This window comes from Trichosurus vulpecula, chromosome 3 (assembly GCF_011100635.1).
Source record: "Trichosurus vulpecula isolate mTriVul1 chromosome 3, mTriVul1.pri, whole genome shotgun sequence".
NCBI lineage: Eukaryota > Metazoa > Chordata > Mammalia > Diprotodontia > Phalangeridae > Trichosurus > Trichosurus vulpecula.
In genome coordinates, this window is record NC_050575.1 from 133,804,498 (window position 1) to 133,831,963 (window position 27,466).

The window sequence follows — 27,466 nt, forward strand, 5'->3', positions numbered from 1 at the left end:
CCAAGAATCACCTACCCAGCAAAACTGAGTATAAATCTTCAGAGAAAAAAATGGATATTCAATTAGATAGAGGACTTTCAAGTATTGTTGATGAAAAGACCAGAGCTAAATAGAAAATCTGACTTTCAAATACAGGACTCAAGAGAAGAATAAAAAGGTAAATAGGAAAGTGAAATCATAAGAGACTTAATAAGCTTAAACTGTTTACATTCTTACATGGGAAGATGATATTTGCAACTCGTAAGACCTTTCTCATTATTAGGGTAGTTGGAGTATATATAGAGAACACAGGTGTGAGTTGAATATGAAGGAATACCTAAAAAAATAAAATGAAGGAGTGAGAGAGAAATGTACTGGGAGAAAGGGGAGAGGTATAATGGGATACATTGTCTTACATAAAAGAGGCAAGAAAAAGCTTTTACAGTGGAGGGGAAGGGGGGGAGGTGAGGAGGAGTGAGTGAACCTTGCTCTCATCAGAATTGGCTCAAAGAGGGAATAACATACACATTGAATTGGGCATAGAAATCTATCTTACCCTACAGGAAAGGGGAAGAGGATAAGAGAAGGGGGGGAGGTGGTGATAGGAGGGCAGATTGGGGGAGGGGGTAGTCAGAACCAAAACACTTTTGAGGAGGGACAAAAAGGGGAGAGAAAATAGAATAAATGGTGGAGGGACAGGATGGAGAGAAATACAGTTAGCAATAGTAATTGAAAAAACTTTTGAAGCAAGTTTCTCTGATAAAGGCCTCATTTCTCAAATATATAGAGAACTGAGTCAAATTTATAAAAATAAGAGCCATTCCCCAATTGATAAATGATCAAAAGATATCAGTTTTCAGATGAAGTAATCAAAGCTATCTTTAGCCATATGAAAAAATAATCTTAACTCATTATTGATTGGAGAAATGCAAATTTAAATAATTCTGAGGTACTACCTTATACCTATTAGATTGGCTAATAGGACAGAACAGGTAAATGATAAATGTTGGAGAGTGTAGGAAAAATGAGACTTTAATGTACTGTTGGTGGAGTTGTAAACTGATTCAGCCATTCTATAAGGCAATTTGTCACTATGCCCAAAGGGCTATAAAACCATGCATACCCTTTGACCTAGCAATAACCACTACTAGGTCTGTATACCAAAAGATATAAAAAACAAAAAGGAAAAGGACCTAATACACAAAAATATTTATAGCAACTCTTTTCTGGAAGTAAAGAATTAGAAGTTAAGGGGAAGCTCATCAATTGGGGAATGGCTAAACAAGTTGTGGTATGTGATTATGAGGGAATACTGTTGTACTATAAGAAGTGATGAGCAGGATGCTCTCAGAAAAACCTGGAAAGACTTGCATGGGCTGATACAAAGTGAAATGTACTGTGTACAAAGTAACAGCAATATTTCAAGATGATCAACTGTGAATGATTTAGCTATTCTCAGCGACACAACAATCCAAGACAACTCTGAAAGACTTATGATGAAAATGATATCCATTCTCAGAGAAAGAACTCATGGTGTCTGAATACAGATTGAAGCATACTTTTTTTACTTTATTTTTCTCGAGTATTTTTGTCTATGTTTTCTTTCACAGCATGACTATTATGGATGTTTTGCGTGACTACACATGTATAATCTATATCTTAATTGCTTTCCTTCTCAATGGAGGGAGGTGGGGGTGGGGAGGGAGGAAGAGAGAATTTGGAACTCAAAGTTTTGAAAATGAATGTTAAAATTTTTTTTACATGTAACCGGGGAAAAATAAAATACTAAATTAAAAAAAACTGCCTGTTTCCATCCTTTGACCATTTATCAATTGGGGAATGACTCATAGTCTTATAAATTTGCCTTAGTTCCCTATATATTTGAGAAAGGAGGCCTTTGTTGGAGAAACTTGCTGTAATTTTTTCCAGTTTCCTGTTTTCCTTCTAATCTTGGCAGCATTGCTTTTGTTTATGCAAAAACTTTTTTAAAAATTTTATTTATTTTTAGTTTTCAACATTCACTTTTATAAGATTTTGAGTTCCAAATTTTCCCCTCTCCCTTCCTCAAGATGGAATGCAATTTGATAAAAGCTATACATATATAATCATATTAAACATACGTCCACATTTGTCATGTTAGGAAAGAATCAGAACAAAAGGCATTAGTTTCTATATCTAAATTTGGTTCAAAATGTCATGGAGTTCCTTTTACTCAGTCTCAAGAAAACACCTCTGTTCCTCACAAGGTTATTAGACAAGAATTTTGGATCCTAGATGGAATTAGGAATGAATCATGGGTGTAGAGAATGGTAGAGAGGGGGAGGAAGAGAAAATTGATGAACTGAGTACAAATTGAAGTACAATTTGTCACTTTTTGTTTTTTTTTAAAATATGGCTAACATGGAAATATTTTATGTGGCTTCACATGTATAATTGACATCATATTATTTGCCTTCTCAGTGGGAAAGGGGTGGGAATCTATAATTCAAAATTTAAAAAGAAAATAATTCTAAAAATAAATCAATAATAAAAGAAGAATAAGTGGGACATGTTGAGATATATTCTTAAGCATTTTGGTTTTCCCAGCTGTATTTTATAATTGATGTTAGTTTACAATAGAAAATTAAAATATTCAAAGAAGTGACAAACCTGGGACAAACACATCTTGGGCAGTTACAACTTGCATAAAAATAATCACTTTGTAAATACACAGGCAAATGTATATTCTTTTGGTCTATTAAAAGGAGATATTTCAACCAGTGTAGTAGTGTCTAATCACTTGAACAGAACACAGTGATCTGTTTTCAGTCACAAATATTAGGGCAGAATACTTCAGAAATTGAGAGATTACGTATTTACTGGATTATTTTGAACAAAAAGATCCTCTAAAAGCTAGTTTCAAACCAAGATTATAATTCAGTAACAATACTGTAAGGCCAATATATTATGAGCTTTCTTTCCCTCCCCTGCCCCATATAGAATATTAATTGAATTCAGTCAAAAGTAAAAGAAAAAACTTGAATTAGTTTGTAAATGGTATCCTGTATCCCTGATGAAACTGTAACCTGCTTTAAGGCAGGAACTATCTCACTTTTGTATTTGACATAATAATGACATAATTTGACATAATAAATGTTTGTTGACTGACATATGTCATTAAGCTATTGCCAACAAGTAGTTTTGCTAATAAAACAGGACAAATATAATTTTGAAAGACATTCCACATCTTTAGAACTATTTTATAAAGTTAGAAAAGTTTTACTCACTTGCTACATGAACCACAATGACATCGTGCTAGGCAGCTAGGTGGTATAGTACCTAGAACTCTGCATTTGGTGTCTGGGAGAACTAAGTTTGAATTCTGCTTCAGATACATTAGCTGTGTGACCCTGGTGAAGTCACTTAATATTTATGTGCTTCAATTTTCTCATTTGTAAAATGGGAATAACAATAGCATTTACCTCCTAAAGTTGTTGTGAGCCTCAAATGAGATAATAAATATGAAGTACTTTGTAAACTTTAAAGCTCTGTCTAAATATTGCACAATATTATAGAAATAATAAGCTACAGCAAAACTAAAGGTCCCATGAAACTACATAATGATCAAGAAATCCAATGACTTCTACTCTAGAACTGTAAAGTAGGTCAGCCAGGAGCCTGTGGGCAGTAGAAAATGGAGCTGTCAGCAAAGTTAACACCAGCACAAGTAAAGAGCAGCTTTGCAGTCTTGCTAGAAAAGGACCAGAGACATAGTCTACAGGATTCTGTGTCCAGAGGCCCTTGAGGGAGGGGGCCTAGTCTGGGCCACTATTCTCAGGGCAAAGCAGGTGCTACCCATGCCACTCAGTTATAAAACTTGACCAAGCTCAGACCTCTCAACCTTAGATACTAAGGAAGATGATATGAGCAAATCATGAAAGACTGCAAATACCATGAGGATGTACCTTGTTTTGAGAGACTCTTGTGGGAGAGGAAAATAGTAGCCTAACTACAGGTGCAAGTAAAGGCTCACAGAAAAATAAGTCCTGGCCACAAGGATTCCATGAATACCCAGGAGAAATGAAGACATACTGAATAGAAAATCTAGGGAATAAAGAATAGCAAAAAGAGTTGATCCTTTAAGTTAGTGGAAAACTGCACCCAAGAACTTAATGCTCCCCAAATTAGAATGGGCCAAATAGAAGAAAATGTAAGAAAGACCTATATCTAGATATCTGTATGTATACACACATTAACGTATAGTGAATTAATTCTTGATCCTGTATTTTATATTTTATTTTACTCTGTAATTTGATTTTATTCTGTAATCTTTTCCTGTATTCTATGTAACAAACCTAAAGCCTCTTCTGTTTTTGAGTGAAGCTCACATGTGCAAAGGTTCAGTCTCCTCTCTCCTTGAAGATAGATACCAAATCCTTAAACTTTCCTACAATCACTGTTAAAGCAAAACTCTGTCCTCAATACTTTTATAAAACATTATCTCAACATTTTCTGCAAAGTTTGTGTGTTATATTTGAGAAGCTGCACTAACTGGACTAACCACCTTGTCCCATCTTTACCAATTAATCTTATCTAATCCCAAGGTTCTAGTGAGTCTGTGTACCTGGGTCCCTATCAATAACTTCAAGATGCAGCTGGGACCTATAAAATTCATGAAAGCATTCCTTAGAAATAGAGGGAGGTGGTCTCCATCCCACATATGTGCTGTGCTCACTTTCTTTGATATAACTAATAAGATCCCCCATTCCTGTGATGATAAGAACCTAATCTGAAAACCATGATCAGGGGAAAAAAAAGAAACCCCAAAATGTAAAAATATAATATAAATAAAAGTGTAATATAAATATAACACATAATTACATATAATAAAACATCAAAATAACAAAAATAAAATAAACATACCATATTTCAAGAAATTATAAATGAAAGCAGCCTAGAGGTGAAACCCATTGGTTGTCTCCCAAAATGAAACTCCTAGGAACATCATAGCCAAAATCAAGAACATCTAAGTTAAAGAAAATATAAAAGCAGCCAAAAAGAAGGAATTTAAGTATCAAGGAGGCTCACTCAAGGCTTGGGAGCTGCCATATTAAAGAAATCAATAGAATATTCCAAAAGACAAGGGATGATGGTTTGTAACCAAGAATGACCTATTAGGCAAAGCTAAGTTTAATACTACTTGGGGAAGGGGGGTGGTAGGAAGGAGGGACTGGATCTTTAATAGAATAAGAATTCTTGATGAAAAGGCCAAAACTGGGAGACATTTTGAAATTGAAATATAGACACCAAGATAGATATAAAAAGGTATGTATATTTAATTAAAAGAGAGTTTAACTAAAAGTGAGGATTGTTTACATGTTAATGGGTAATAAGAAACAAATGTCTTCTCAAAATCCTAATATCTCTAAGGGTCATAGAGAAAGGATAAAATGATAGAGGGTTTGTGGGTGGTTTTGTTCCATTATATTAGTCTCAGATGACAAAAATGGAAGGGGATGGGCCTATACTCTGAAAGAAGAGAGGAAGAAGAGGAGAGAAATCACTGTTGCATAACAGAGGTACAAAAGATGAAGAATGCTGGACATTCTATGAACCTCATTTTCATCTGAACTAGATAAGATCACAAATATTAGGCAAACTCTCTCTTTTACAAACTCATTTTTTAAAAAAAAGTGAGGTGGGAGCAGAGGAAAAAGTATTAGAGAATGGGATGGAGGGAAACACAATTAGTAGTCATAACTGTAAATGTGGATGAACTCACGCAATGAGCTCATGCACAAAATGGAAGACGCGAGAATGGATCTGACAGTAGAAACTGAGAATGTGTTGTTTACAAGGAACACTTTGAAACACATAGATTCACACAGAGGTAAAATGAAGGGCTGGAGCAAATCTCTTTATGCTTTAACTGAACTGAGAAATCAATGGCAGCAATCATGATTTCAGGTAAATACAGTAAATACAGACATGATAAAGAGATAAGCAGCCAGTCAGTCAATAAAAACTTATTAAGCACCTACTATGCACTGGGTACTGTGTGAAGCAGTGGGGATATAGAAAGAGGCAAAAGTCAGTCCCTGCTCTGAAGGAGCTCACAATCTAATGGGGGAGACAAAAGCAAACAAATATGTATAAACAAGCTACGTACAACATAAATTAGAAATAATTAAGACAGAGAAGGCAATAGGATTAAGAAGGATTGGGAAAGGCTTCCTATAGAAGATGGGATTTCAGTTGAGACTCGAAGGAAACCAGGAGATGGAAATAAAGGAGAAAGAGCATTCCAGACATGGAATTCCAGACAGACATTTTCACAGAAAAATGCCTAGAGCTGCTTAAAGGTACTATAAATAATGAATCAATATAAAATGTATCAATACTTTAAAGGAAAAATTAGGTGAAATGGAGAAATAGATAATAAAGCGATAGTGGTTGGGAGACCTTAATGTACTCTTTTCAGACCTAGAAAAACTTAACTAAAAATATACAAGAATAGGAGCAACTCTTCATGACAGCCAACAATGGAATGTTAAGGGGTGATATTCTATGCAAGAAAGGCTAAACAAATTTTGGTATATGAATTTGATGGACTGTTACTATGCAACAAGAAAATACATAATATATATTTTCAGAGGAAATTAGGAAGATCTCTATGAATTTATAAAGAACAAAGTGAGCAGAATTGGAATAGTTTATATAGTGATAACAACTAAAGAGAAAAACAATGTGAAAGAATTCTGATTAGTACAATGATAAACCATCAATCCAAAAGAATGATAAAATATGCCACTCATCTCCTGCCAGAAAGGTAATGAACTTTGAATGTAGAGTATATATTTTTGAACGTGGCCAATGTAGCAATTTGTTTTGTTGGATTATGCATATGAAGTATTGAGAGCTTTATTGGGGGTGTTTTTTTTTCATTTGCTCAATATTGGTGGTGAGGTAGTGGGAAGTATTTTTTTTAAAAGGAAAAGAATCAAAGGATAGTTATACTATTGTACTTTTATCTCAACATAATTTATTGTTGCACAGTGGTGTTGCTCTGGATTAAAACAACAGAATCCAGATTCCAGATTAAAAAAAATTATGAAAAAAGCTCAAGCTGACATGAAACAAGCTTTTACTTAGTAGCCTATAATGCCCCCTCGCTTCTTAAAAGGACTATATTATTTGTGTATATATAAGTTTGTGAATATATGGCTAGACATGTTTTAATAAAGCTTTGTCATTAAAAATTATTTCCATGATTTAGAGAGCTGACACTTTGGGTTTCTCTCCTGTGAGTTCTCCAATGTTTAATGTTTGAGAAAGTGTCATTGAAGACTCTACCACATTTGCTATTTTTATAGGGTTTTTTCCCCAGTGTGGATTCATTAATAGGTTTTGTCATATTCATATAGTTTCACTCCTGTTTGGACCCTCTGATTATGGAGAATGCATAATATTCATAAGGCTTTTCTACAGCATGAATTCTCTAATGTCGAATAAGAGAGGATCTGTTACTCAAAACTTTCCCACATTCAATACATTCTTGTAGTTTCTCTCTAGTATTTTCTAGACATTGAATAAGAGATTAATTTGTTCTTATGTAAACATATTACATATACAGGTTTCTATCCAGTATGAATTTTCTTCTGTATAATAATGTGTGTGCTATTGTTAGCCTTCCCACATACTTAACATTCATAGTGTTTAAAATATGAATTTTCTGGTGGCCAAGAAAATATAGATGGGTACTGAAGGCTTTCCCACATTGTTTGCATTTATAAGATTTTTCTCCAGTATGTATTCTATGATGCTAAAGGAGGAATGATCTGTCACTAAAGGCACACATTCCTTCTGAAAGCCTTCTCATTTTCAACTGCATTTCTAGGGTTCCCCTCCCAAACGAATTTTTTGATGTTCAATGAGATCTTCTATTTGAAGGCATTTCCATATTCATTACATTTTTCAATGTAATGTTAAATAAGAAATGAGCTCTTATTGATGGCTTTGCCACATTAATTACATTCATAAGACTCCTTTCCAGTGTGGATTTTCTGGTAACAAGGGCTGAGCTGTTATTGAAAGATTTGCCACGCACATTACATTTATGAGAATTCTTTCAGTGTAGATTCTCTAATGTTGATTATGATGTGTTCTCTGTCTAAAGGCCTTCCCATAGTTATTACACTGTTGCAGTTTTTCTCCATTATTAATGTTCTGTGTAATAAGGAATGAGCTGTTATAGAAGGCTTTTCCTACATTAACTATCTTTACATGGTATCTCTTTTAGAGGTTGAAGAATGAGTGCATGAGTGGATGGTAAAGGCTTTGTTACATGCATTACATTCATAGGTTTCTTTTTTCCACAATATAAATTCTCTGACGCTTACTCATGTTTAAATATTAAGGGATTTCCCATATTCATTACATTCAAAAGATTTCCAGGATGATTTTCTGATATTTGAAAAGGGATGTCACTTAAGGTTGTTACACTCAGTCATAGGATTTCTCCATAGTGTATTTTGTCTGATACTTATTGAGAAACAAGATATAACTAAATGCTGTGGTACAGTTGTCAGATTTATGATTTCTAGTGTCAACTGTCTGATGTTAAAACTAAGATATATACTTTAGGTAAATGTCTTGCTATGTTCATTACACTTATAGGGTTTTTTAATAGTATGAATTCTCAGATGTTTAGCAAAGGATGAGCTATCATGGAAAGCTTTGCAACATTCATTGTATTCACATGATTTCTCCTCAGTATAAAACTCTGATACTGAAGAAAGTATGAGTAGGTCCTGAGATCTTTGCCACATTCATTACATTTATGCGGTCTCTCTGATGTTGAGTAAAGGGTGTTCTCCAGGTGAAGGCCTTCCTATATTTATAGGGTTCCCATATTTGTAGAGTTTTTTTCCTTTCAACATGTATTCTGTGATGTTGTATAAAGTTTGAGTAGTAACTGAAGGTTTTCCTTCAATAGCCTGCTTCATGCATTGGACCTGTCTAAAGACAATTTTAAAATAAATTGGGTTCTATATGCTTAAAGAAAGCCTGGAAAGAAGTCCACTCCTTATTCCAACCTATGTAATTCTGGTATTAAGGAAAGAAATTCAATTCACTTAAAGTCAACAGTCTAATCATCAATTTCCCTAGCCCTAGTAAAACTCACATATTATTTATGATGTTTTATCACCAAGAAATGATGCAAAAATATTTGGCAGAAGCCCCAGACTACAAATTTAGTTAATGAAAAAACCACTCAGCAATGTAAAAATGCTTATTAGACAAATTAGTGTTAAATGAATCATTAAGCAAGTTGATCATAAAAAGAACTGCTACTGGATGAACTGATGTAGAAACCCTTGTAAAAAGTAGGGAATATAAAGCTATACAGTGGAGTAAGGGATGGGGAAGAAGCAGCATATTTCTCATTCAAGTACACTGAATAAAATCATAGCTGATACTATTATGACCACAGGCTATTTGAATATGGGATAATTCCAAATGAAACTTTTTTTCATTTACTAAATTCCTAGGATCATACTTCACTATGAAGTCTCTGATATCTGACCAGGGCTGAACTGTGCCTGAAGACATTCCCATACTTATTACATATTTAAGGTTTCTCTCTTGTATGGGTTCTCTGATGTCGAGTAAGATGTACACGCAAGCTGAAGGCTTTTCCACATTCATTACATTCATAAGGTTTCTCACCAGTATGAGTTCTGTAATGTAGAGTAAGGTCTGCACGTCGAATGAAGCCTTTCCCACACTTACTACATTTATAGGGCTTCTCACCAGTATGAATCCTTTCATGTTTGTTAAAGGATGACCTATCAGAAAAAGCTTTTCTGCATTCACTACATTCATAAGGTTTTTCTCCAGTATGAATTCTCTGATGTTGAGTTAGGTTTGTACTGTATCTGAAGGCTTTCCCACATTCACTACATTTATAGGGTTTCTCTCCAGTATGAATTCTCCCATGTTGAGTACATTCTGCCTTTTGACTAAAAGTTTTCTCACATTCACTACATTTATAGGGTTTCTCACCAGTATGAATTCTCTGATGTTGAATTAGCTGTGTACTCCATCTAAAAGCTTTCCCACATTCTTTGCATTCATAAGGTCTTTCCCCAGTATGAATTCTTTTATGTCGATTAAGACCTGTCTTCTGGTTGAAAGCTTTTCCACATTCATTACATTTATAAGGTTTCTCTCCAGTATGGATTCTCTGGTGTTGTATAAGGAGTGTAGTATTCCTGAAAGCTTTTTCACAGACATTGCATTCAAAGGGTTTCTCACCAGTATGGACCCTATAATGTTTTTTAAGGAATGCACTCTTACTGAAAATTTTCCTACATTCAGTACATTCATAAGACTTCTTTGGTATACAGACTTTCTTATCACTTATTAAGTATGAATTACACTTAAAAGTTTTCCCACATATATCATATTTATGGTATCGCTCTCCAGTGGGAACACTTTGTTCCATAACAGGGATTGAGTCCAGATGGAATTGATTACATTCAGGGTTTTTCTTCCCAGGTAATATTTTATTTGGGGCAACTCTCCTTTGTTTTAGATATTTCTCATATACTTCTTGTGGGATGCCAAACTGGTCTTCAAATCTCCAGGTTTCATATGACTTAGAATAACATATACTATCCCTTGTGAGTCTGTCCACTTCTACCTTCTGGGATGATTCCTCCTCAGAAATGTTCTCCTTTGGAGTTAACTTCCTGGTTTCAGGTGTGATTTCCCAGTCTGAAAGAAAGAAAAACGCATCTCTGTCTTGTTGCTTAGGTTATGAGAAAGAAAGCCACTAAAGTGAGAATAGAAGGATGGAAAAGGGGAGGAAAGGGAAATGATAAGAGGGTAATTTTTTCCTCAATTTAAGGTTCATTCAACCCATGTTTATAATCCAGCGATGATTCTAGTAGCTGCTCTAGACCAGCCTTCAGGACACTCACCTTCCTTCTTGAGTTCAGTGTCTAGTTCACAGTCTTTCTCTCTCTCCTCCAAAACTCCTACTCTGAAACTAGGGGACTTAGACTTATATGTTGATGCTCCCTCAGGCACTCTAACTTCCTATTTCTTAAATTTACTAACTTTCAGTGAATCACTCCTTAACTTCAACTCAGCTACACAGAGATAGACTCTTCACCCTGTCATCACTCAAGTGTTCTACAGTTATCCCTTCCACATCATGACTCTCCCCATCACAGTTTTGATATATTGCAGGCTGGCATAAGAAAATAAAATGGGTATTTTGGGGGAGTTTTGTGGAAGCCACAGATGATAGGTGAAGGCCAGGAGACAACACAGAAAAAGTTTAGAAACCCAGAAATACATAAAATATATGTATAGTATTGTATAATATCAACATATTTTATCTTCTAATACCATAATAATTCAGACTTCTCTGACATGAGGGACAAAAAGTTTTATGTAGATTTTCCAGACTGTGGGGGCACCTTGCCCCTCATCCCCACAATGTAGAAGGGATAACTATTTTCATGTATTCTAAACTTTTATCATTCCATCTTTCTCTCTCCCTTGTGAACCCTAACCCCATCTTTTACCTTCATTCTGACTTCTAATCCCTCTCCTCCTCAAATTCTTTCCCAGACTTTCACCCCTGTACAAGCTCTTTTCTCCTCCCTTCCCCATCTTGACCCCTTGGTGAACCAGTTTAACTCTACACTATCCTCCTCTTCTTTTGAATCCCTAGCTTCCTTATTTTATCTAGTCCTGCCAAGCCCCCACCTAGGATTACTCCCATCATCCTCTGCCTTTATCCTCGTTCAAGTGCTGCAATGAATGAAGCTAGAACAAATCATAAAACTGTGTTGATAGAGTCTAATGCAAAATTATGTTACATAGTTTGAACAGGGCCCTTTCTGCAGCAAGGCAATCATTTTATGTGTCCTTTTATATGAAATAATTCACTTTTCCACTTATTAGAGCAGCTGTTCCAAACCTTTTCATCCTTTCTCAAACTTCACATACCTTTCCTCCTGACTGTATTCTCATGTTTCACTGAAAAATGTAAGGTCATTCACCTAGAATTTCTAATAATCAACTGGACATGAGAGGTGAGGGAGAAAGAAGTGAACCCAAAGAAATGAACATGGAAAACCACATGAATATTGGTGCCATAGGCGGTGATGAGGGTTTAGGAAGAAAGATAATGAGTTCTGTTTTGGACATACTGAGTTAAAAATGTCTATTGGACATCCAATTCAAGATGTCTGAAAGGCAGTTAGAGATGTGAGACTGGAGATTAGCACACACTCTGGGTGGGGCAGGATAGGCAGCTTTGAGAATCATCAAGCATAGAGATAGTAATTAAATTCATGGGAGCTGATGAGATGACCAAACAAAGTTGTACATAAAGAGAAGAGGGCCTAGGACAGAACCCTGAGGGAAACCTATGGTTAGAGGCTGTGATCTGCAAGAAGCTCCAGTAAAGTAAACAGAGGTGGAGGGTCAGGTAGATACAAGGAGAATCAGGAGATAGTGGTGTTCCAAAAACCTAGAGAAGAGAGTGTCAATGAGGAGAGAATGATCAACACTATCAAAGGCTAGAGAAAACAGCTACGTTAATGTATTACTGGTAGAACTGTGAACTCGTCCAGCTATTATAGAAATCAATTTGGAACTATGCTCCCAAAACTATTAAACTGTGCACACCTTTTCCCCCAGTGATCTTACTACTAGTTCTGTACCACAAAGATATCAGTTAAAGAGGAAAAGGATCTATGTGTACAAACATTTGTAGCAGATCTTTTTGGGGTGGCAAAGAATTAGAAACTGAGAGGTATCCATCAATTGGGGGAATGGATGAACAAGTTAGTATATATGAATATGATGGAATACTATTGTACTATGAGAAATGATGAAAGGGGGTTGGTTTGAGAGAAACTTGGTTAGTCTTGTATGAAATGATCCAGAGTGAAATGAATAGGAAAAAACCCCAACATTTATACAAAGACAACAATATTATAAAGACAAACAAATCTGAAAGACTTAAGAACTCTGATCAATGTTATGACCAATTGGTGGTTGTCCTTCATTCTCAAAGAAGACCAAAATGACACCACTATATTAAAGGTACAGTGTGTCTGACTGTGGCTAATCAGATCAATATGAGCTCAGAATGCTCTAACCACAGGTTGGGCACAAATAGTCCATATGAATATCAGGGGTGGTTTCTCTAAATCTGTGTGTCTCATATTTCTTTTGAGCTGCTTCAGTTCTACTTTCCTCATAGAGCACAGCACCTTCTCTGATGAGGGCACACCATACTGGGTGGTCCTGTACCAGTGTCTCCCATTTCTTGCAATCAATTTAAAATTCTTAAGACAGGCCTTGAGTGTGTGTCCTTGTATCACTTTTTCTGACCACTATGTGAGGGCTTGCCTTGTGTGAGTCCTCTGTAAAATAGATTTTTAGGCAAGCATAAGTTTGGCATTCAAACAATGTGGCTAGACCATCAGAGTTGCATTCTCTGCAGTAGAGTTTGAATGCTTGGCAGTTAAGTTCAAGAAAGGACCTCAGCTGTGCAGCACCTTATCCTACCAGGTGATCTTCAGAATCCTAAGACAATTCAAATGGAAGAGATTCAGTTTCCTGGCATGGCACTGGTATACTCCCCAGGTTTTACAGGCATACAACCAGATGAACACAACGGCTCTGTAGACCTTCATTTTGGCAGTCAGCCTAATACTTCTTCCCTACCACACTTTCCTTCAGAGCCTCTAAAACACTGAGCTAGCTCTGGCAATGCATGTGTCAACTTAATTATCAATGTGTACAACACTGGAAAGTACATTGCCAAGGTAAGTGAACGTATCCATGTAACCAATGGTTCCACATATGGACAGTGTGGTGCTGGCTGGTGGAGCATCTGTGTTTTCTTGGTGTTAACTGTTAGGCCAAAATTAACACAAGCAGCAGAAAACTGATCCATATTTTGTTGTATCTCAGCTTCAGAGGCTGCACTGAGTGCACAATCATCTGCAAATTAAAAATCATGCACCCACGCTCTCTCTACTTTAGTCTTGGCTTATAGCCTTTTCAAGTTGAATAATTTACCATCAGTGCAACAGCTGACCTTGATGCCAAGCTTACCCTCATTGAAGGCATTGACAACATGGCTAAAAACATCATGCTAAAAAGCATGGGAGCAAGCACATAGCCTTATTTCACTCCACTGGTGACTGGAAAAGTGCGAGAACATTGTCCATTATCTAGAACCTGGGTAAGCATGCCGTCATGAAACTGGTGTACAATACTGATGAACTTCTCCGGGCAACCAAATTTTGACATAATTTTCCTAGCAACTGACAGTATCTAAGGCCTTGGTCTGATTGACAAACATTGTGCATGTGTACAGACCTCTCTTCTGCTCCTGGCATTTCTCTTGGAGCTGTTGGGCAAGTTCCTCAGCCCTTTCTGAAGCTACACTGGCCAGGATTGGGTAAGCAGACAATTTTCAGGGCACCTTTTCTAGCTCCTTCCTCACACCACGAGGTGAGCAGTGTAAAGGCTGCTCAGATACCTAGGGAGTTGCCAAATCCCACTGCTGCTTCCAGTGAGAAGATGACCCTATGGCTTGGACCACTTGTGTGCAGGGTCGTGATTATAGCTCCCATTGTATCCGCACCTGTTGCTTTGTCACTTGCCTGTCTTGGCCACAGGGCTTTGGGATAGATAAAAAAGGTAAAATGGTACAGGGGATGTTTTTTGATTTGTGCATAAATTGGATTTAAGTGAGGCAGAGCTGCACAAAGTGGTTGGCCTCACTCTCTTGTCCAGAGTCATCACAGTCCAGTGGAAGGACAGAGTTAAGACAACTGATGCCTCAAGATGCAGTGGATGACCTTGGTGTCTTTGATGTTTAACTGAACTCCAAGTACATGCTTCAGCTGCTTTCATGGCTGTTGGAATAAACTGCTCTCACCCGTCCCTTCCACCAGAAGATGTCTTCACATGCTTGGGGTAGACACTCCCTGATCTTACCAAGCGGTTTGAGACCTCTTGGTTTCCGTCAACCTGGTTTAGCCTGTTGGCCAAAATGAGTTACTGGAGTGTGGCCACTTGTATGCTAGTTTGTTGGAGCCACAGGTGAGAGTTAGGTGGATCAGGTAGACACCAAAGGTGGAAAGCAGCCCTCAAAAAGGCTCAGCAGCCCTCACACCAGAGGTACCAGTCTTCTCTGAACATAGCCTACACCACACGACCAATTACAATTACAGTGAACTCACAATGAAACATGCTACCTACCTCCTGACATAAAAATGATGGACTCAGAATGTAGACTAAAGACTTTTGGGGGCAGGGAGGGGAGGAGAAGTTGGGGCAGGGCTGAACATGGCCAATATAGGAATTTGCTTGTAACATATTTGTAGGAGAGGTTTTATTTTTCTTGCTTTGTCAACTCAAGGTTGCAGAGGTGGATGAGATGGTGGATCTTCATGAAGATAAAATAAGAATTTATTAACAATTATACCTGTCCAAAAATTAAACAAGCTATCCCACAAAGTACATGTAATCAAAGTCCCTGAAAAATTATACAGCCTTGCCTGAACATCTTTGAAGAAATTATAGAGTCATTTCTATCCTTATTCCTAAACATCAAAAAAAATGTAAGATTTTACTTGGCCTAGTAAATTAAAAAATATCTCTTAGAATACTGAAGGCCCCAAACATGGCCTATCTCATGGTCTCGTTTTCTGTTTGATCTCTGTTTTCTTTATTTTTGCAATTCTTTCACTGGGTGGGAATTTGGACTAGATAACTTCTAAGATCCCTTTCAACTCTAAGATAATTTTACCATATCATAGAATCATATAAGCTCAGGGTATTTCAGGGAATTTATGCCAAATAACCTCAGTCTTATTTGCAGGCCTAGACGGCTTGAAAGAAAATTACAAAAAACAAGTTTACAATGTCTTTTGACTTACTTATAGTGATTCATCTCCTTGGGTCTTTCTCACTCACCTGGGATGGCACTTCTTAGGATTTCTCTTTCTACAATCCAAGGTTCTTCTCCTTGCTCCAACTGGGATATCAAATCTGGTTTATAAACTTGATATCCTGTTCACAGGGAAAAGAAACAAAGGACTTGGATATCTGTGCTGGGGGAAAAATTCATCTTTGGATTAAATTCTAACTTTTTGTTCCTTAGGGCTTCTGAAGGATGAGAAAGTAGAGTATCACGGACAGCACAACAAAGCTATCTATTTTATACTCTAAGAAGTGAACTTTCACCTGGAAAGAAGGAACAAGAATACCTTATTTTAGTGCCCAAAGTGAATTAGGAAATTTTGATCACTTATCCCCAAATCCCTACATAGATAAACGCTTTATAGTAAGAAGTTTTATACCATTTGTCCCATTTAATGACTGACGAAACAAAAAGACCCTATTAAACAGGAAAACCACACTTACCTACTGAGACCAGATTTCTATAGTTCTCCAGCATTACATCCTTATACAGATATTTCTGACTAGGATCCAATTGCCCCCATTCTTCCCGGGTAAAGTCCACAGCCACATCCTTGAATGTCAATGATTCCTGAAATGCCAAATACATTCCTGCTCAACCTATCAGTCAGCATTCATTTACATGGCCTTCAAGAGAGCTGCTAGTGATAGAAGAGGACAGGATTGTATATGCTGATAATTTTCAGAGATATCAGTAATTCAAGGAAAGTACATTATTTCCTGATTTCATACTATGTGGCCAGAACCATCTCTGACTGAATAGGTGGTACAAAAAAGGTAAACTACATCGTCAGTGTCCTTGATGAAGATATAGTTTTGCCAGAGCGGAGAGCAGAGACGGCACAACTGAAATATGGCACAGTGGTAAGTTATATGATACAGAAAGTATGTACATGAGTCCAGAGTAGAAAGGAAGCAAGTGAAGACTTCACAGAATTATAAAATCTTCAAGTCTTAAGGGATTGTGAAGGTTATCTCACAAACCACCCATCTAATGTGTAGAGGGCCAGCTCTGAGAAAGTCCATTCTGGGATATAGATACAGGCCAGGTTTTCCCTGGGGCCTGTTCTTGCCATTGAGCGGATAATACCACCTGTGGGCTATTAACACAATATTGTTTACGGCAAAAGGGGAACAAAAGCTTGAGGAAGTCATTCAAAGGGGAACTAAGCATGAGAAAGTCATGCTATATAACAAATACCTTGCAAGTGAATTTGTTGCTCTGCATGCCTAAAAAGGTATATAAGCCCTGTCTCTCTGCATAATAAATGGAGCTGTCCTTTACTATCCAACCTGGCCTGTGTTTTCTTTTCACTCTCTGCGGCATCCTTTTCACTCTCTGCGGCATCCTTTTCACTCTTGGGTAGCCACAGCCGTTGGCAGCAAGTGGCGGCACTAATGGATGAGTATTTATGCTCTACAACCCCTCCGACCTACTGATGATATGAAATCACCTAATCTCAATGTGAACATATTAAAGGATTTACTCCTTCAAAAGCTGCCCAATCTATTTTCATGCATGTTAGGGTCTTGTTTCCATTGAGCTGCAGCCTGACTCCTTGTGATTCCTACTCATTGTTCTCAGTTCTTCCATCTGAAACAAAATGAGTAAGTCATTCATATTTTATGTAATAGTCCTTCAATTGTTTGAAGGTAATCAAAATTATCTATTTTACATTTTATAATGCTCTATTTCTTTGGTCTCTAGAGATCTCCAAATCTATATATCCAACTCTAGTCTCTTCCCTTAACTCCACCTGAATTTCCTGAACCCCACCTCCATCAGCAACTGCCTATTTCTTGCAAAATTCTTCTGTAAGCATCTCAAAAGACAGCTATATGGCACAGTGGATACAGCACTGGCCCTGGAGTTTGGAGGACCCAAGTTTAAATTTGGCCTCAGACAATGACTAGCTGTGTGACCCGAGGCAAGCCACTTGACTCTGTTTGCCTCAGCTCCTAATCTATAAAATGAATTGGAGAAGGAAATGTCAAAACACTCTAGTATCTTCGCCAAGAAAAATCTCAAACAGGGTGATGGAGAACTGGACATGACTGAAACAACTCAGTAACAACAAAAGGCATCTGAAAGTGATTATGATGGTAGGAGAATGGAGTGGAGAGGAAGACTGAGCCAGGCACTGAAGTCACTGAATAAGTTTGGAGATTGGCCAAGGTCTTCCACTCCATCCTGGGCCATCTCCAGTTGTCCTGATCTTTATCTGGCCACTGTACCCAGATGGCTCTGGAGGAGAAAGTGAGGCTGGTGACTTTGTATAGCTCTTCCTCACTCAAATCCAATTCAATTGCAAGTCATGGCATCATCTTCCTGATGTCATGGTCCTCTTTGAGAATGAAGGACAAACCACAAAACAAAACAATGTAGAGATGGTACTTATTCCCATGAGAGTAGATAAGATCTCCAAGAGAGTACCTAAAAAGAGGAAAAAAGGAAGAGGCAGAGTTCTGAAAAACAGTCACACTGAGGGGGCAGGAGATGGACAATGGTCCAGTAAAGGAGACTAAGAAGGAGCAGACAAGGAGGCAGGAGAAGCAGGAGACAACAGTGTTATAGAAGGGTCAAATAAAATGTAGACTGAGGAAAGGCTACTGAATTTAGCAGTTAAGAGATCTGGGGAGACAGACCACTGAGAAAAGAGGTGTCATGTATACTTGGAAGTCAGTATCTATATAGGTTCTTATGGCGAATTCTGTATTTTGCATAGGGTGATAATGAAAGCTCCTGGAGCTGCCAGAGCCATCCTGTGTAGTTAATCCCAAACAATCCCAGTGAGGCATGGGAATCTTTCTGGAACAAAACTTTGAAGATACAAACAGAAACAATTCTGATAAGGAGGGAGAGCTATTTTTAGAAAAAATCTAATGTGAATGCAAAGCAACTCACTTGTCAATTTAAACATAAAGAAGAAACGTACAAAAGACAGAAGAAAAGGTACAAAATTGAAGACAAATACAAAAGTATGTCATTGTTCTGTGAGAACTATGTTAGGAATGCTGTAATACAGAACAAACAGACTATTCAGGAATGCTTAGGACAATAAAAAGGACTATTTTAGCTATACTGTTGAAAATAGCATGTGCAAAGAAGGCATGGGACCATAGCTTCAGGTGGATGGCATGGAAATAATGGATAGAAAGTAGAATCACTCAACTCTTACACTGCTTCTGTTTTCTCTGCCAAGAAAAATCTTTGGACTGGACAAGACTGTACAGAAATACTTAAAGATAGTTGAAACCCAACACAATGAGAGAGACAGTAAGAGACCACTTATCTGCCATTGAGGAGGTCAAGTCACTAGACCCAGACAAATAACATTCCCAAGTTCTAAAGGAAATGACAGATGTGATAACTGAGGGACAATTAATGATCTTTTAAACAATGGAAAGATGCCATGGAGTCCATAAGCAAAAATGTTTTGATTTTTGACAAAGGGAAGAAAATGGAGTCTATAACCTCAGGCCAGGGATCTTGAATTTAACTCCTGACAAAATTCTAGTACACTATTAAAGAGATGGCTGTGTTTAGAAAACAGTGATCACATCAAAAAAGTCAGTACAATATGGTTTTATCAAGGACAGTCCATTCCAAACTAACCAAATTTCCCTTTGTGATTGTGTTTCTAAATTGGCAGATTAGGAGCCAAGATGGCAGCTGGAAAGCAGGGACTAGCGTGACCTCCCTGCTGAGTCCCTCCAAAAACCTATAAAAAATGGCTCTGAACCAATTCTAGAACAGCAGAACCCACAAAACAGCAGAAGGAAGCAGGGCTCCAGCCCAGGACAGCATGGATGGTCTCTGGGTGAGGTCTATCCCACACGGAGCTGGGAGCCGTGGGGAGCCGAGCCCAGCCAAGCCCAGCGTGGGCTGCGCAGACCAACCAGACCAGAAGCTGGGGCAGAAAGTGCCCCAGCACCCAGAATCAGTGAGCTGCAGCAGTTACCAGACTTCTCAACCCACAAACACCAAAGACAGCGGAGAAGGTTAGTGGGAAAAGCTGCAGGAGTGGAAGGAGTTCGAGGTTCAGCTTCCAGCCCCGGGAGCAGCAGAGGTGGGGCAGCTACAGCTGTTGCTGCTTCGGGCTCCAGGCCCACCTGGTGGGAGGAATTAAGTGGTGGATCAGAGCAGCAGTGCACAGCTTGCTGAAGATCTAAGCCCAGTCCGGGTTGCAGGTTCTTGGGGAAGGAGCAGTGCTGGTGTGGCAGAGCTGGCACATCCCCCCCAAACGTGGAACATAGAACTCTTTAGTCTACAAGCAGTCATACCCTGCTGAAAAACTCAAGGGTCAAGTTAGCTGGTTGGGAATATGGCCAGGCAGCGAAAACACACCCAGATTCAGTCTCAGACTTTGGATTCTTTCTTTGGTGACAAAGAAGACCAAAACATACAGCCTAAACAAGTCAACAAAGTGCAAGAGCCTACACCAAAAGCCTCCAAGAAAAACATGAACTGGTCCCAGGCCATGGAAGAGCTCAAAAAGGATTTGGAAAAGCAAGTTAGAGAAGTAGAGGAAAAATTTGCAAGAGAAATGAGAAAGATGCGAGAAAATCACGAAAAACAAGTCAATGACTTGCTAAAGGAGACCCCAAAAAATACTGAAAAATACATTGAAGAAAACAACACCTTAAAAAATAGACTAACTCAAATGGCAAAAGAGCTCCAAAAAGCCAATGAGGAGAAGAATGCCTTGAAAGGCAGAATTAGCCAATGGAAAAGGAGGTCCAAAAGACCACTGAAGAAAATAGTACTTTAAAAATTAGATTGGAGCAAGTGGAAGCTAGTGACTTGATGAAAAATCAAGATATTATAAAACAGAACCAAAGGAATGAAAAAATGGAAGACAATGTGAAATATCTCATTGGAAAAACCATTGACCTGGAAAATAGATCCAGGAGAGATAATTTAAAAATTATTGGACTACCTGAAAGCCATGATCAAAAAAAGAGCCTAGATATCATCTTTCAAGAAATTATCAAGGAGAACTGCCCTGATATTCTAGAGCCACAGGGCAAAATAGAAATTGAAAGAATCCACAGATCGTCTCCTCAAATAGATCCCAAAAAGAAATCTCCTAGGACTATTGTTGCCAAATTCCAGAGCTCCCAGATCAAGGAGAAAATACTGCAAGCAGCCCGCCAGAAAGAAACAATTTGAGTATTGTGGAAACACAATCAGAATAATCCCAGATCTGGCAGCTTCTACATTAAGAGATTGAAGGGCTTGGAATACGATATTACGGAGGTCAATGGAGCTAGGATTAAAACCAAGAATCACCTACCCAGCAAAACTAAGTATCATGCTCCAAGGCAAAATATGGAGTTTTAATAAAATAGAGGACTTTCAAGCTTTCTCAGTGAAAAGACCAGAACTGAATAGAAAATCTGACTTTCAAACACAAGAATCAAGAGAAGCATGAAAAGGTAATCAAGAAAAAGAACAAGAAAAAGAAATTGCAAGGGACTTACTAAAGTTGAACTGTTTTGTTTACATTCCTACACGGAAAGATGATGTGTATGATTCATGAGACCTCAGTATTAGGGTAGCTGAAGGGAATATGTATATATGTTTATGTGTGTGTGTGTATATATATATATAAGTGAATGTGTATGTATGTATATATCTATGTGTATATATATATGTATATACAGAGAGAGAGAGAGGGAGAGGGAGAGAGAGAGAGAGAGAGAGAGAGAGAGAGAGAGAGCGAGCGGACACAGGGTGAGTTGAAGATGAAGGGAAGAAATCTAAAAGAAATAAAATCAAATTAAGGGACGACAGAGGAACATATTGAGAGAGGGAGACAGGGAGAGACAGAATGGGGTGGATTATCTCGCATAAAGGTGGCAAGAGGAAGCAGTTCTGTGGGAGGAGGGGAGAGGGCAGGTGAGGGGGGAATGAGTGAATCTTGCTCTCATCAGATTTGGCCTGAGGAGAGAATACCATATATACCCAATTGGGTATCTTACCCCACAGGAAAGAAGAGGGAAGAAGATTAAAAAAAATGGAGGGGTGATGGAGGGGAGGGCAGATGGGGGTGGAGGTAATCAAAAACAAACACTTTCAAAAGGGGACAGGGTCAAGGGAGAAAATTCAATAAAGGGGGATGGGTTGGGAAGGAGCAAAATATAGTTAGTCTTTCACAACATGAGTACTGTGGAAGGGTTATACATAATGATACACATGTGGCCTATGTTGAATTGCTTGACTTCTTGGGGAGGGTGGGTGGGAAGGGAGGAAGAGGGAGAATTTGGAACTCAAAGTTTTTAAAAACAGACGTTCAAAAACAAAAAAAAAAAGTTTTTTGCATGCAACTAGAAAATAAGATACACAGGCAATGGGGAGTAGAAATTTAGCTTGCCCTACAAGAGGGGAAGGGAAAAGGGGATGGGAAGGGAGTGGGGTGATAGAAGGGAGGGCTGACTGGGGAACAGGGCAACCAGAATATATGCCATCTTGGAGTGGGTGGGGGAGGGTAGAAATGGGGAGAAAATTTGTAATTCAAACTCTTGTGAAAACCAATGCTGAAAACTAAATATGTTAAATAAATAAATTAAATTAAAAAAAATAAATTGGTAGATTAAGGGGATGCTATATATTTAGGTTGGACCCAAGATTTTTCATTAACGGGTACATGATAACTTGGAAGGTCTCTAGTGGAGTGTTTCAAGGGTTTGTTTTTGACTCTGTGCTGCTTACCATTTTTATCACTGACTTAAATCAAGGCACAGATCGCATTTTTATTAAATTTGCAGATGATACAAAGCAAACAGCTAATAGGCTAAACGATAATGTCAGCTTCAAAAATATCTCAATAGATGGGAACATTAGGCCAAATCTAATGCAACAAAATTTAATAGAGATAAATATAAAGGCTGACACTTGCATTAGAAAAAATTCAACTTCACAATCACAAGCTGTGAGAGGCATGGCTGGATGGTTGCCTTGTCTGAAAAATATCTCGAGGAATTTGTGGACTACAAGTTCAATATGAATCAACAGTGTGACATGGTGCCAAAAAATGTAATGGGATCTTAAGCTGCAATGAAATATCTTGTATCATCTATGGATAAGGGAAGAATTTAGGACCAAAGAAAATGTAGAGAGCATTACAAAATGCAAAATAGATAATTTTGATTATATAATATTAAAAAGTTTTTGCACAAACAAAATCAGTGCAACGAAAATTAAAAGGAAAGCAGAACACTGGGGAAAAATTTTGCAACAAGTATCTCTGATAAAGACCTCATTTCTCAAATAGAGAACTGAGTCAAACTTATAAAAATATAATTGTGCTCAAAGGACATGAACAGGCAGTTTTCAGACAAAGAAATCAAAGCTATCTATAGTCTTATGAAAAAATGCTCTAAATCACTATTGACTGGGGAAATTAAAATTAAAACAACTCAGAAATACCACTTCACACCTATCAGATTGGCTAATATGACAAAAAAAAGAAAATGATAAAATGCTGGAGGTTATGTGGGCAAACTGGACATTAATGCATTGTTGGTGGAGTTGTAAACTTATTTGACCATTCTGGAGAGCAATTTGGAACTATGCCCAAAGGGCTACAAAATTGTGCATACCTTTTGATAAAACAATACCACTGCTAGGTCATTTAATGTCAAAAGACATTTAAAAAAAAGGAAATGGACCTATTTGTACAAAAATATTTATAGTAGCTTTTTGTGGTGGCTAAGAACTGGAAATCAAAAAGATTCCATACAGATCAGGGAATGGCTGAATAAATTGTGGTATATTATAGTGATGGAATATTATTGTGCTATAAGAAATTATAAGCAGGATGACTTCAGAAAAACCTGGAAAGACTTACATGAACTGATACAAAACGAAGTGAGCAGAACCAGGAGAACACTGTACAAAGTAACAACAATATTGTACAATGAATAACTATGAATGACTTAGCTATTTTTAGCAAGACGATGATCCAAGACAATCCCAAAGCACTCCTGATGAAGCATGTTATCTGTCTCCAGAGGAAAAAACTGATACTGTCTGAATACAGACAGAAGCAAGCTGTTTTTTTTTTCTTTCTTCCTTTTTTCTTTCTTTCTCCCTTTAAGCCTTCTTGTACAAAATGACTAATATGGAAATGTTTTACATGACTGCATATGTATAACCAATATCAGATTGTTTGCTATTTGGGGATGAGGGGTGGGAGGGACAGAATTCGCAACTTAAAACTTTAAAAAAATTCTTTAAAATTATTTTAACATGTAATTGGGAAAAAAATAAAATATCATATTAAAAAAAAAAAAGAAAATGTGTTGTATCTAGGTCTAGGCAAAAGTTAGTACTGCTGCTTTCTGTTCCAGTCAACGTGTCATATCCAGAAGGAGGCAGATGACAGTTCTGCTGTTCTCTGCTCTGGCCAGAGCATATCTGGAATACTGTATTCAGTTCTGGACAGCACATTTTAGGAAGGGTCACCCCTAAGCTGGAGATTGTTCAGAGAAGAGCAAACAAGAAGGTGGAGGGCCTCAAGATTATGTTATACAAGGATCCATGGAAGGCACTGGGTTCTTTAGCTTGAAAATGAAAGGATTTGATGGAGGCATGATAGCTGCCATCATATGCCATAAATAAAAGGGAATTATTTTTCTTGGGTCTAAAAGTAAGAACCAGGAACAAAAGGTAGAAGTTGCAAAGAGGCAAATTTCAGCTTGATGTAAGAAAATACTATGAATAAAAAATTCCTCAAAGGAGAATAAGGGGTTAACAGGCTCCCTTTTACTAAAGGTCTTTGGGAAAGGCTGGATAGTCATTTTGGGGGTTAATTTTTGTTTATTTATTTTTAATTTATGGAATAAAACAAGTATTTCTGTAACAGTATAATTTTAAAAAGATGACTGCACATGAAACTGCAATTCTATTATATACAACTTGGTATTCTTTTTAAATATATAATAATCATGGAAATTTCTTTTTTTTTCTCCTTTTCTTTTCTCTCCCTCCACCCCCCATCCCCCACTCTTGAGATGGCTACCATTAGACATAAATATGTATATATATGTAAAATCATTCCATACATATGACCACTTATTAAGAATTTATAGAGGATTAGATGACCTCTGAAGCTCTTTTAAAATTCTACATAACTAGTTAACACCTTTCTTATGAGCCTAAGCCTGCATGACCAACTGCCTGGACATCTCTACCTGGATAAAGGTATCTCAAACTCAACATGTACAAAAGTGAACTCATTCCCTTTACCCTAAACCTACTCTTCCTCCAAACTTCCCAATTTCTGTCAAGGGCACCACTATTCTTCTAGTCACCTAGATTGCAAACTTCAACTCTTCACTAGCTCTTCTCTCCCTACATCTAAAATATAACTCCACAACCTCTTTCTTCCTCTCCTCCTCACTCCCCTATCCCCAACCAAGCTCCATACAGCTGCCAAATTTATACGCAAAAGCAAATTTGCCTAAAGTCCTGGAGATGCTCCTCCCCCACTCCCACACTCACTCAAGAATCTTCAGTGATTCTTTACTGCCACTAGGATAAGCTAAAAAAATCTTTTGTCCTTTAAAGATCTTCAAAATCTGACACCAGCCTATCTTTCTAGACTTACTTGACATTACTCTCCTTCATCAAGTCTATGTTCTAGTCAAACTGGTTTACTCACCATTCCCTGAATACTACATCATCTCCCAAAGCCAAAAGAAACTAGCTCCTCCCAGTGATATGATTTTATAATAATGACACATAAATGTGAAAGTTGCTCCAAGATAATTAATCTAATTAGGCAAGTACCATGATTTTTGACTTATTATGGACAAAAAAGCCACAAAAAGTCATATTGAATACTTAATCTCCTGGCATAATTACCCAAGGATTCAGTTTTCTTTTCAAAAAATGTATAAATTAGCAGATTCAAAGAAAATACCTATCAATTCCAAACTCAAGCTTCTGTGAACAGTGCCTCCAGGCTCAGCCATGCTACTGGACAGCAAATCACACAGGACTTCCCAAAACAAGCACAGCACATGGAATTCTTTTGGTGAAAACTTTTTCACATGTGCCATGTTTAGATCACTATTTATGTACTGTGACACAAACTTTAAACAGTCGTATCCACCTTTACTACCAAGATCCTCATTCTGCCAGCTGCCCAATGTAGAAGATTTGGAGTCAACTATGACTCTTCCCATTTTTCATAACCTTTACTGAACCAAATATTTTTAAATAGTTTTCTATTCAAATATATCATCACCGTTCCCCTTAATAGATGCTCTTCTCTGTCAGGAAAAATTCCAAATTCTTCAATCTGGCATTCAAGGTCTGCTACAATATGGCCCTCATTACAGAGCCAACTTGTTCCCTGCCCCCGGCCATTTCCTAAAATATACCCTTCACTGCAGTCAAGCTAGTCTTCTTCAGTACCTCCTACAGATGACATTTCAGCTGTAATCTTTTGTTTGTGATACCCTCTGCCATTCTCTATAACTATCTAAATCTTATCCATCAAGGTCAGTTCCAGTCTTACTTCTCTCAGAAAATTTTTTCATCCCACCTTTCCTTTGGTCCTGACTCATATATGTACTTGTATCATTTAACTTTTTCAAGTGTATTAAAAAATATTTTATTTCATGTGATTATCTTTCTAACAAGCCTATAAGGCCTTTAAGGACAATGATAATATGCTTTCTACTTTGTTTTGTTCACAGGTTCAAATTCAGTTTTAAGAATATAGTAAGACTGAACAACCCTGCTGAATAGTTGGATGGTAAGCACAGGGGGAAAAGATTGCTGAAGAATGACACCAGACAAATTGGGAACACTTCCAGTCTACTGGGGTCAAATAATTGGGACTTAAGTTCCTTAATGGACTTGGTTAGCTAGAATAGCTTGGGGACAAAGAAAGAAAACTTTTTACTCTTTGAAACTAGAGATATAGCACTTCGGGAGAGAGAAAGCCCAACTAACCTGGGATCCGGCAGTCAGCAGCTCAGAGTTCATTCTCTTCTGCTCAGAGTTCTCCAGTTGAGGAAGGGCCAAGTCTTGAGAATGATAAGCTGGGGAAAAGAAAGAAGCCATGTCTTGTGATTCTCACTTACTAGGCTAGAAATTCTTACAGAAGATTTCAGCGTGATGCTCCACTCCCAACCCCAAACACTTTATGAAGGAATAGGGAGATCAAAAGGAAGTCCAAACTCCATCTCCATCCTGTATTGAAACGAAGATCCACTGACATCACTGTCTGGGTCTCACACTTTATTTTCTTATGCTATTAGGTTGTAGGTGTTGCATCTATTCTCTACCATCCAATGAAAGATCACCTCCAAGGACAAATCTGATCACTCAAGGTGTAGTTCTGAAAGCTTTTATTAATATGAAGCCCATTCCATGTACAGTATCAATGAAAGCCAAAACATTGTTTCATACCTTCCTATCTGTTTTCACAATCTTATAAATCCCCATTCTTTCCCAGCCTGCTTT

The 27,466-nt window shown here is 37.6% G+C and overlaps 1 protein-coding gene across 1 annotated transcript; it reads right to left on the reverse strand.

Annotated features, from left to right (window-relative positions):
* Positions 1-7,224: 7,224 nt before the first annotated feature.
* On the reverse strand, positions 7,225-27,038 carry LOC118845029 (zinc finger protein 501-like). The gene is made up of 4 exons (XM_036753054.1): positions 26,954-27,038; positions 16,429-16,555; positions 15,979-16,074; positions 7,225-10,737 (listed from the first exon to the last, which is right to left on the reverse strand). Exons 1-4 carry the CDS (start codon positions 26,984-26,986, stop codon positions 9,590-9,592), a joined length of 1,404 nt encoding a protein of 467 aa, XP_036608949.1. The 5' UTR covers positions 26,987-27,038; the 3' UTR covers positions 7,225-9,589.
* Positions 27,039-27,466: the final 428 nt, after the last annotated feature.

Bases quoted from the DNA above. Each gene is read 5' to 3' on its own strand.
- LOC118845029 (XM_036753054.1), bottom strand. From the start codon at position 26,986: ATGAACTCTGAGCTGCTGACTGCCGGATCCCAG. The intron at 16,556-26,953 runs GTTAGTTGGGCT...TTGGCATTTCAG, and splicing joins TGCTGACTGCCGGATCCCAG to GAATCATTGACATTCAAGGA. The intron at 16,075-16,428 runs GTAAGTGTGGTT...CCCTGTGAACAG, and splicing joins TAGAAATCTGGTCTCAGTAG to GATATCAAGTTTATAAACCA.